The following is an 11,575-nucleotide window of genomic DNA, read 5'->3' as shown; positions in this document are numbered from 1 at the left end:
CAACTCTTTTCTTCTTGTGGTTGTTTCCTTCAAGGCACAGGCACAGAGCCCTCTAGGAGGGCAGTCTCTGAACGAGGGGGCCAGGAACGCAGGATGCGCATGTCCTTGGCAGGCATGTGCAGCCCCGGCAGGATGCAATCCTTCAAGCTGGAATTCCACCGGGTATTTGAGACACCAAGGTGGGAGGCGGAGAGGAAGTCTCCAGGACTCACATCTCGGTCCAGCCTGCTCTCTCACTAGCCAAGTCCATTCCAGTCTTAGGACCCCGGGGGGGGGCAGCAAATCAGGCCCACCCACCTTCACAGGGCAGATTCTTCAAACCTCGCTGTCTGTACACACCTGCTTCCGCTGGCCCCACAGTTAGAGAATCAGCCTGATGGCAAGAGACAGATCGCTTCCCCTCTGCGCCTCCCCAGCACCTGCCTTCAGCTCGGTCTGTGCAGAGAGAAAACTGAGGCCTGTGTTCGCAGCTCAGCTGTGTGTGCCATCTTCCTCCAACTGTGAATAAACCACAGGTTGGAGGCTACACGGCTGCCCGCTGTGCTCCCAGCTCGTCACACACACAGCATTGCCTTCCTTCTGCCAACTGCCAGCACCTAGGCTGGGAGCCAGCAGGCCGAAGACGGGAGCCAGGCTGGTCTGTGGAGGCACCTGGCAATTTTTGGTAGGGAGGGGGATAAAAAGGGGGATGGAAATAAGAATGAAAGAGCTTCAGTTTAGATACAGTAATTACAGATCTGAGGTGATCTAACTTTTATTTCCTTCACTTGAAGCCAATCATGAGTCTCACAGTGATTTCTGGGGCGGGGGCGGAAGGAAGGTGGTGTGGAGGATCATCGGGCGGTGGTCCAGCTGCCCCAGGAGGAGCAGGCGGGCGGGCCTCACTGGGGCAGCTGGAGGAGCACCGACTGCCCGGCGGGCAGGTAGGTGATGTTCCGAGAGCGGGACAGCTGGTATGCGATGTCCTCTGCGGCCTCCAGCTTGCGCAGCTCGATCAGGCCATCGCCTGCGGTGGCGAGCGAGTTGGCGATCAGCTCCGCGGCCTTGGAGTCGCCCTCCGCAGAGATGATGGCTGCCTTCTTCTGCTGCTCAGCCTACGGAGTGGAGGCAGAGAGGGACCAAGATCACACCTCGGGGCGCTGGACAGTGGGCTACAGCTTCCAGAGGACCAGGTTAGGCAGCCTCACTGGGTCCTGAAGGACCTCTGGGCATTTACCTCCCCCTCCAGAAGGGGTTAGTAATCCTCCTCTCTCATGTAATGTCCACTGCTCACCACCGTAGGGGCACGTTTCTGTTGGCTGTATGAATAGCTGTCTTATTTCAAACTCCTTAATAATATTAACAGCAACCCAGCCCAGCCACCTTACTCTGAGCCAGGAGGATCCCAGGCCAAGGAAAGCAGGAGAGAAAGGAAGGGAGAATCAGTCCTCAGACTCATCCTTCTCTCCAGTCCCAAGTCAAAGTGACGCATCGAAGTCAGCACAGCTGAGGAGGAGCAGCAGGCACGTGACGCTCCCTCAGGTTGCTTGTGAGCTAAACTGGTTCCTGACCAGGAACTCAGGCACCCAGAACAAGCTCCCTCAGGCTTCCCCTTCCCTCGTCAGTAGGAGGGTATCTATCTGCGATGCGCGACCTTCACAAGCGCGGGAGGAGAGGAGCAAGCCTCTCTGAAATGGACACAGAGCTGTTCAATGAGGCTCTGGGACGGCGCACTCAACCAATGTTTACCGAGCACCTGGTACCGATCTCCAGGCGCAGTTCTGGACGTGTTCGAGGTGCTGGAGGTAGGCGGAAAAAGGAGGAAAAAAAAGTCTCCATTCACACTGAGTTTATAGTCTCTAAAGTTAAATGCCCAGCCATATATTTCCTTTTCCTGATTCTAAGAACTAAAGTGCCTTGGATTAGGAATACAACTCCAAGAGAATTAGTGCTGGGGAGAGGGGGTTACAAGAAATAAATGCACCTTTGCAAAGACCCGAAGACAAGGCTCTATGCAGATACACGTTGTCCCAGCACACCCCGACACATCTGGATGGGTTTAGTGCTTTAAAAAACCCCAGTGACGATAGCGCATCTGGCGCAACGTTTGATCCTTTTTGCTGTCAGCTTTCACTGTGTCACCGCAGTTAAAAATGACTTCCCCAGTGAAGCTGAAAATATTCCAGAAGAAACATTTTTATTTGTGGGCGAGTGTTTTTGATCTTAGGGAAGTGGGAAAAAAAAATCACCCTTCAGTGATTTAGGAACATAACTTCACATATCCCTGACTAGGCCCCAAAGACTCTGGAACCAATTGCAGGAGTGCAGTCCCTTCAGTCCTCTTCTGATGATCCCGGAAGCAGAGATGACAGATGATGAATTTCCAGGCCACCCAGCAGACGTGGAGGCCGAGCACAGGAGAAAGGGGAGGGGGCTCCTGCCATCTGGTCGCACACTCACCTTTTCCACCACGAATCTGGCCCTCTCCGCTTCCTGCTGAGCCACCTGCTTGGCTTCTACCGCTTCTGTGAACTCCTTCCCGAAGGTCAGATGCGTCTAAGGGGAGAGAGTGAGCACGAGATAAGGCGGTGTGATTGCTAGACAGCACTGCTGTGAGGTCCCACAGCTGCCGGAGGGGGCGGCCAGCAATGGCTCCAGCAGCTGGAGGCATCGTGAGGCCAGACCACCCTTCCACCTCCACGTCCACGTCCAAACTGAGTCCACAGCCTGGAATCCTCGGCCACCCCACGGGCTCCTGTACATCTTTCTGTCCCTCTCAGGTAGGAAACAGCCCATGGGCACCAGAAGGTATCTACTCCAACTGACCACCTCCCTAGGGAGGAGACCTGTGGGTGCCAGGAACCCACCACTGACTAGCGCTCTTCCAAGGTCCTGTGATGGCCTGTCTGAAGCCCCTAGAAAGGTCAGATGGAAAACTGAGCCTGAGAGTGAGAGGTGCAGCTGGTTCTCAGGGATTCAAGAGCATGATGCTCTCTGCTTATGGATTAACCAGTCCACTTCTTTCTCACAGCACCTCCGCCACAAAACAGGAAGAGGACGAGAGAGATTTCCAAACCATGATCTTGCAAATCATGCTATTCCCTATGTGTGAGTGCTTCTGGTAAAGAGTTTAAAAGAAAGGGAAGGCAGGTAAAGCTATTGCTTAGGATGAAGTTTTAAAATTCTGTTATGCATACACCTTCCCTAATAAAGTGAGTGACGGAGACCTCACCGAAGTGACCATCTATAGTGACAACGCAAACAATGAGAGCAGATCTCAGCACCCCAATGCCTTGTCTAGGGTAATTTATTCATCTAGCTTTTTATTAAGAAGGAAGAAAGAAAGGAGTGAACAGCATTGGTTTTGCTATCAAATTCTACTTGTTTCATTTCTTCCCCCATCCTCCCAATCTCCCAATATGCTTTTTAAAAACATATGAGGAGCCCAAACTTCTCCCAGAGTAAGTCCCAGTCCACTGTCTCCCAGAATTTATAACACTCCTAACTCTTAGACTGCAGCTTTCCTTCTCTGCCTGCTCCCTTTCTGGACCCTTGTTCGAATTTGGGGGAAGAATATACAATCCTGAGAAATGAGAATGAAATGTGTAATTAAGGAATAAAATTTCTTTCTAAAAGGGCCAGCTGAGGGCAGCAAATTCCCCACAAAAATCTAACTTTCTTCTCACACCTCTCAGATACGGTTTCTTGTGGTCAGCCCGCATTTCCCCGGAATGGAGCATGTGGTTAAAGTCTAGCAAAATGCCACGCTTCTCCTTAGGTTTTACTTAGCCTCTTCTCACAGCCGAGGAGTTCAGGTGAACACTAAGCAGGAGAGCCTGAGGAACGGCTCTGGTCAGGAGCCAAGTGGCTGCAGCCTGGCGTCTCGCCAGTAGAGGGAGCCCACAAGCCCTTCGCTGCGGGCGGGCAGTTGCTGCAAGGGTGGAGCAGGATCCAGGGTTAGAGCTGGGTGCCGGGGACTGTTTAAACAGCTGCACAGATGCGGAGCGGGAAACAGTGCCTTTCCCGGGCAATGCACAGAACTGAACAGGAAGCACCTTCCTCACCACCCGAACAAATCACTCCAAATGACTTTTCCCGGAGAATCAGAAACACGACCCCTTCCCTTCACCTTCCTCACTCTGAAGCGCTACCCTGCCTGCACCGCTTGCTGCCTGCATCATGGCATCCGGTGTCGTACACACACACACACCAGTCTCGAGAGGATAGCTTATGCCTCGGAGACGTCCCTGCCCTCCCTCTGCACCAGGCTTCGGGGAACAGAACCATTCACTCACACTCTGTCACCTTTCCTGGGGAGCTCCCAGAGCTCGCTTCACTGAGCTTCAGACCCCAGGTGTCAGGAGATTCCCAGGGCTCAGGCTGGGAGGTCTGTGCGAGGGAGAAAGCCTACCCACGCTGTGCTCTAGTCTCTACCAGGCAGTGTCTGCCTGCGTCCAACGGGGTTAACAAGACGTCACTTCCCAGGGAGCTCTGGGAAACAGTTTGCGGAAGGTGAAAAATCTATTGGTTACGAACCACCCGGGTAGGGCCAAAAAAATCAGAAGAAAAATGTCTGTGGCACAGGGGAGGTAAAAACCCCCATCTGAAAACAAACCCAAAGAGACTGTTTCACACTGTCAAGAAGGTTTGATGTTTACAAGCCTCACATCTAGGAATGGATGTGTCTGCCCGGAAGTGGAGCCAGGCACCTACACAGCTGCTGCCCCTCTCCACAGGCTCCCCGTGGCTCTTACCAGGGACACGTCATCCAGGATGAGCCCAAAGGTTGCTGCTCGCTCTGTGAGGTCATCGCTCACCTGTCTGGAGACCAGCTCTCTCTGGGTGATCAGTTCTCCAGCATCAAAGCGAGCCTAATTCCAGAGGAGGGCAGAGGAGCCAGTCAGGATAACAAGGATGCGGAATCCCAGCCCTCTCCCAACCACCCACCGCCGAGCTCTTCCTGCCACCCAGCGGTCTCCTGGAGGCCCTGTTCACTCACCACCACGGACTTGAGGATCTCTGTCGTGATGGACGGCAGCACACGCTCGTCATAGTCCTCTCCGATGCTAGTGAAGATGCGGGGAAGCTGGCTGGCAACCGGCCGGAAGAGGATGCGCAGGGTGATGTTGACATTCTGTAAATCTTAGGGGACAAATGCTGGAGTTAAAGATAAAAACCACAGTAGTCTTCTATGACTTCTCCTACTCCCAATTTGCTACAATGTATAAGTTGCTGATTATCCCATCATAGAGGGTGCCGAGCACATGTGCGTGGTTTCCTTGGTAGAGAATCCAGCAGCGCACCAGAGGTAAAAACTTCTCCAACGTTTCTAGTGATGACAGCTACTCAGTGTGTCCTGAATGCCCTCTGATACAAGCAAATTCAGGTTATATGTCTAACAGGTGCTATGGAATGTCTGGAACACTGAATATTTTAAGAAAACAGGCCAATGCCAAGAACTCTAGGGTAAGGCCTTTCCGAGGCCTGGTCAATGTGGCCCAAGGCAGGAATGTGCCCCCGAGAGGTTATCGTGGGCCCAGTGGAAACAGTCCACTCGGGACTGGACAAGCAGTGCAGTCCCAGGCCTGGCTGCTGTCCTAACTCTGCTGCGGACTAATTACGTGGCCTCACTAAGCCTTAGTCCATCTCAGCTCATGTCCTCCTCTGTGAGAATGGGGATGATTGCATCTGCCTTCCAGGCACGCCGGGACAAACTGGAGGAGGAAACAGATACAAAAGCACTCTGTCAAATGTGCAACAGATGTGAGGGGTTATCAGCTCATCTAGAGGCCGCTTCTCATTACGTGGCCCAGTCAAAGGACCCAGGGAGGGAGGAACAACTTCCCCTGACAATTCACAGCTAACGCAGCACACAGCTTGCTTGCGGCCATCAACAGCGTGGACCAAGCGCCCATGAGATGAGTTCTGAACCAGGCACTGAAGTGGGAAGTGTTTACACACCAGTCCCTGGTCTCTCCAAGTTCCCACAGGGGTGGGGGTGTGGGCGGGGGGGGGCAATCACGTTTATTTATTATTTTAATGGAGGTGCTGAGGATTGAACCCAGGACCTCATGCATGCTAGGCATGCATTCTGCCACTGAGCTATACCCTCCACCTCCTTCTATCAAGTTTTGTAGACAGGTGCATCATGCATCCTTAGAACAACTGCAAAGTAGTAGAGAGAGAAATCCCAAAGCAGCGGGAAGTTTAGGACTAGGCTTTTAAGTTAAAATATGAATGTTCTCCACTAACCTCACCCCACTGTTGATTTCCTCTGATGCAGTAGGCAAGTCAGAGCCTTCACAGGAGGCTCCTTCCTGTCCCTGGCCAAGAGTGACAGGACAGACCAGGCAATGCCAACGGACCCTTCTCCTCCTCGGCCCAAAGCACGTCTCACTCTCAAGTGCCACACGTTCCTCTGCTCCCCTACACGCCATACGACCCTGGCTCTGTCCTCACCCCACTCCCCGCTAACTGCCTGTTCACACGTCTATCTCCCTATCTAGACAGAGCCCCTAGAGGCCCCCAATTTAGCCATCTTTGACCTACCCAACCCCCCGACCCCACACAAAGCCTGGCACCATCACAGAAAGCAAACATCTGCTGAGAAGCAGCAACATCCACGCACCCCTCCTCTTGCTGCAGACACAGCGCCGCGGAGCCAGCACCTGCCGTTCCATTCACTGCCCGTGCACCCTGTGCACAGCGTGGGGGAGAACAGTGATTCATGTGAGGCTCTAACTGGGCATCCAGTGATGCGTCAGACACAAGACTGCCCTCAAGGATGTGGGCCTCGGCCTGGGAGATAACAGTGTGAGCGCAGCACGGCTGGAAACAGAGGCCTTGGGAAGAAGGCAAAGGGTAAGTCAGCCATGAAGGCAAACAGGACAGCTGCAGATCGGCTTCCAGTCACCCTGGGGACCAAGAACCAATGGGAAGGGTCCACCAGGGGAGCAGAAGCATACTGAGATTTGTTTAAAACTGGATCACTACGTAACTCTGCAAAGACAGCTTTGCGACTTTCTCCAAATGTGTACAGCTCTGTGTGTGTCTTAAGAACACAGGCACACCTTGTTTTACTGAGCTTCAAAGACTCTGCATTTTTACAAACTGAGGGTTTGTGGCAACCCTGCATCAAGCAAATTTATTGGTGCCATTTTCCCAACATTTTGCTCACTTCATGTCTGTGTCACATTTTGGTCATTCTTGCTCTATTTCAAACTTTTCTATTATTATTATACTTGTTAAGGTGATCTGTGACCAGCGATCTATGATGTTACTACTACAATTCACTGAAGGCTCAGGGGATGGTTAGCATATTTAGCCACAAAGTATTTTTTAAAAATTGAAGTATAGTTGATTTACACTGCTGCTGGTTTCCGGTGTATAGCAAAGTGATTCAGTTATACATATGCACGTTCCTTTTCAGGTTCTTTTCAATTATAGGTTATTAAAAATTACTGAATATAGTTTCCTGTGCTGTACAGTATGTTCTTGTTGTTTATCTGTTTTATATATAATAGTGTATATCTGTTGATCCCAGACTCCTAACTTATCCCTCCTCCTCTCCCCTTTGGTGACCATAAGTTCGTTTTCTATGTCGGTGAGTCTACTTCTGTTTCATAAAGTTCATTTATATCATTTTTAAAGATTCCACATACAAGTAAGATCATATGATACTTGTCTTTCCCTGACTTACTGCACTTAGTATGATAATCTCCAGGTCCTCCCATGTTGCTGCAAATGGCATTACTTCATTCTCTGCCATAAAGTTTTCTCGATTAAGGTATGTACATTGTTTCTTTAGAAATATTGCTACTGCACACTTAATAGGCTACAGTATAGGGTCAACAGAACCTCTGTGTGCGCTGGGAACCAAAAGAATTCACGTGAGTCGCCTTATCACAGTATCTGTTTTTCCGTGGTGGTCTGGAACTGAACCCGCAGTACCCCTGAGGCATGCCTGAATATTTTTCTCTGAAGCCACATAAAACTCTTCAGGAAAAATATGCCAGGAATTATTACTACCTGAAGTTCAACTCCTTCTGGATCCCACAGCACCCTTTCCACACTCTCTACTTGACCTGACCCACAGGCACGCCTTACCTTTGCTACCAGTGATCACTGGCACGTTACGTGGTCGAGAGCGGCAGTCAAAGATAATTGGTTTCTGTACCCAAGGGATGAGGAAGTGAGTCCCTTCCCCTACGACAATATCCTGCACTCCACGGAACCGGTCAAAGATGACAGCTCTATGTCCAGCATCCACTAGGAACAAAAGATAATGATGGGTCAGAAAAAAAAAACCCCTCACTCTTTAACCAAAATGACCGTGTGTTTAAAAGATCCCTGATGCCTTCTGTTTACTTATTAAGGCTCCCCTCTCCTGCTCTGTCTTCCCATACTTCTGGTCTTTAGAGGCTTCTAAACAGGTATAGAACTAAGCCACTTGCCGTCCCATGTGTCTTCCCAAGGACTCTGGTCACAGGATCTTCAGCATCTTTCTCCTTGAAACAATTGGCTGCTAGTTTTCTGATTAACCCCATCCCCAAACTCCTACCCAACACATTTCCAGGAATCACCTCCTCAAACTTCTTTCCAAACCCACCAAGGTCTTCACTCTTACCACATCCCTTTCCGGTTCCAGTTTAACCCAGTGTTCCCAGAAGCAGCACCCACACGATGGCAATCCTAAAATTTGGAAGGCCCCACTCTTTCTTTCCAATAGCCTGGTTTCTCTAAGGTTTTAAGGGGCTATGGAGCTGTCTTGTTGATCCAGAGAGGAATTAGTGATGGTGATTACTGTCCAGCTATGCAGGCGTGGCCAAAAAGATCAGAGTATAAACCTGTGCCACAGGAGCCAAGCAGGCTTTTCTGATTCGCTGTTTTCTGTCTCTGCTTTTTTGGACTTTATAGTTGGTCCAAATTATCTTCCCACTGAAAGTAATCCTCCTCTTGTCAGAGTCACATTTAAGGTGGGTCAATCTACTGCTGCTTTCCAAGTCAGAGACCATCAAAGTTAGAGGAGGTCTCAGACAAAAAACAAGTGCAACCCCACTGCCTGACTAATGAGAAAGCTAAGGCCTAGGGAGGGGGAAGCAACTTGCCTGAGGTCACATACGGAAGCAGAAGAAAAGCCGGCCTGAACTGCTGCCACGCTGGTAAAAGCTGGGCAGTGCATCTCAAAGATATTTGCTCTGGAACAACCCAACCACAGCAGAACCAAAGCGCCCACTCAGGACAAAGTCACCAAAGGTCTAAAGCCCCTGCTGCTCCAAACACAGGCAGAAGAGAACAAACGAGATCTCCATTTCAGCTGGCCAGCCAAATTCTGGCTCCCTCCTGCAGCATTTGGGGGGTGCAGCATGACTTTAAATTAACAAGAGCAGCTGGAAACATCCAAGTAGGCTGGAAGGCTCTTTGTGAATAAAGGCTCTGAGTGAATCTATGGCTACAAGGACAGAAGCTCTGATGACCAGGCAACCCCATGGCACAGGAGGGCAGTAGGTGAGCTCTCTTGGTCACAAACACATTCACAAACAGCGGCTGCCAATAGGAGTGTCACATGGGCTCTGCAGACCAGTAGAAATCCTCTGGCAAAGGGCAGTGACCTTACCATTATACAAGGCAGAGTTCACCACGCCTCCTGCAATGGCTAAGGCCAGGCCGAACTTGCCGATGGACTCAAACACTTTGGCAGCCATGTCTCCTGCTGGACCCACTCACACCTAAGGGGGGAAAAACAAACAAAACAACTTGATCCTCAAATCCTCAGAGAAAGCCCTCTCTCTCTGCTGGCTATTTCTTCCCCCACTCTTGAGGGCTCTGAATCATCCACTGAAGGACATTTCATAAATAACACTGTGCAGCCTGTAAACGTGTATTATCAATTCCTCTGCTTTCTTCTTTTCCTACCATTTAAGAAAAGGGGTCTGGGGCACTTAGTTCAAAAGGGGAAGGAGGCAGGGACTTGATACCCAGAGAGAACTTAGCACCAAACCAAACCACCTTCCCATCTCCTGGGCGGGTAGGCCCTGGGAGAGAGAGGCTGTGTGGTTCTGGGTGATTCTGGTACAGAAAACAATGTGACCCCAATAGCAAAATAGCTAGCCTTTATACCAGGCAGTCTTCTAACAGCAGTTTGTGTATTTAATCCTCACACCAATCCTTATGAAGATCACTGCAGATGAGGAAACTGAGGCACACAGAGAGATAAACTAAGGAGCCTAAGATCACACAGCTGAGTGAGCAACTAGGATTAGAACCTGGAGGTCAAATTCTGGAAGGCACAGCTCAACTCCTCACCACACGGCTTCTCACATCAGGTATAAGGATGTCCTTTTATCATGGAAGCAGGAGCTGGATGACATTCTGGGGCTATCATACCAAGAATGAATCGGGCGACTCACAGACATGGAAAACAAACTTATGGTTACTGGGCAAGAGGGGCGGAGAGCGTGTAGGGAGATAAATTGGGAGTTCAGGATTTGCAGATACACACTACTAAATATAAAATAAACAACAAGGTCCTACTGTACAGCACAGGGAGCTAGTGAAAGAATAATAAAAGGAATATATATATGTATACTGAAACATTATGCTGTACACCAGAAACTAACACAACCTTGTAAACCGACTATACTTCAATTAAGAAGAAAAATTTTTTAAAGTAAAGTTTACACATTTAACTATTTAAAAAAAAAAAAAAAAGAGCAAGTGGGCCAGAAGGCTCTCAATAGCTGCACCGCGAGGGAGAGCCCTGGAGCGGGGGTGGGCGGGCGGGAGCACCGCTGACCGCGCTAGAATCCACCCCTGCACTTAACTTTGTCTTGCCCCGCCCCGTCGTCTGCGTCCACTTCGGTCTCCCCGCTCCTCCTCCCCAGACCGCAACTTCTCAGGCTACCTTGATCTCTCCCCGTGAACTTAAATATTTCTTTCCGGAGACCAGAACACCCAGTCCCCATCAGCCTTTCCTTTTTTACACAGCTTCTGGATTATTCCTCACCCTGCCCCCATATACACCTACCTTACTCTACGCAACCCCTGGCTCCTCCCGGGCTCACTCCCTTCCCCTCCGGCCCGAGGTGGACCCACGCATGCACCCCGCCCGCCCAAACTCCATGCGAATGGGAGTGCAGACCGGGTCTGCAAGAGACGCCGGGACGCGAGCCGCAGCCTTTCCCCTCCATTCTCACCTGCTTCCACTCTGACCTCCACATGAATTCCCCAGCCGCACATACTGCGCGTGCGCCGGGCAGCTCCTCCTCTTCCCCGCCCTCCTTCCAAGATCCGCCCCTCCTATTGGTGGGGACGAGCGCTGTGCATTCTGGGAAGTGTGGCTTGTCCCCTTAGCCTAGTTCCCCGGCTCTTCACAGATGAACTACAATTCCCAAAAAGCCATGCAGCGGCAGGCCCGCGCTGAAAAGCCTTTTCTCTTTGGTGGTACTAAATGCCCAGAAATTGTCGCAAAGCCTTTTGGGGATTGGAGTTTCTTGGGGGATTAATGCACGTGCCTGGCCTGAATCCTTGCTACAGCCTGCCAGAAGATGGGCCCTAAGGCACTCAGAAAGAGGGGCTGGGCCTGCGGGTTGGTGGC

The 11,575-nt window shown here is 50.8% G+C and overlaps 1 protein-coding gene across 1 annotated transcript; it reads right to left on the bottom strand.

The window, feature by feature from the left end:
• Positions 1–721: 721 nt before the first annotated feature.
• LOC140686128 (prohibitin 1) lies at positions 722–11,253 on the bottom strand. Its single transcript, XM_072938905.1, has 7 exons — positions 11,175–11,253; positions 9,596–9,707; positions 8,086–8,247; positions 4,979–5,121; positions 4,734–4,850; positions 2,440–2,535; positions 722–1,094 (listed from the first exon to the last, which is right to left on the bottom strand). Exons 2-7 carry the CDS (start codon positions 9,681–9,683, stop codon positions 882–884), a joined length of 819 nt encoding a protein of 272 aa, XP_072795006.1. The 5' UTR covers positions 9,684–9,707; positions 11,175–11,253; the 3' UTR covers positions 722–881.
• Positions 11,254–11,575: the final 322 nt, after the last annotated feature.

This window comes from Vicugna pacos, chromosome 16 (genome assembly GCF_048564905.1).
Source record: "Vicugna pacos chromosome 16, VicPac4, whole genome shotgun sequence".
NCBI lineage: Eukaryota > Metazoa > Chordata > Mammalia > Artiodactyla > Camelidae > Vicugna > Vicugna pacos.
Note: the sequence above shows the minus strand (reverse complement) of the source record. Positions and strands in the feature narration are given on the sequence as shown.

Excerpts from the sequence above, each read along its gene's own strand:
- LOC140686128 (XM_072938905.1), bottom strand. The coding sequence starts at position 9,683 with ATGGCTGCCAAAGTGTTTGAGTCCATCGGCAAGTTCGGCCTGGCCTTA. Across the intron at positions 4,851-4,978 it reads AGATCCTCAAGTCCGTGGTG|GCTCGCTTTGATGCTGGAGA; the intron begins GTGAGTGAACAG and ends CTCTGGAATTAG. Across the intron at positions 2,536-4,733 it reads TCCTGGATGACGTGTCCCTG|ACGCATCTGACCTTCGGGAA; the intron begins GTAAGAGCCACG and ends CTCTCCCCTTAG.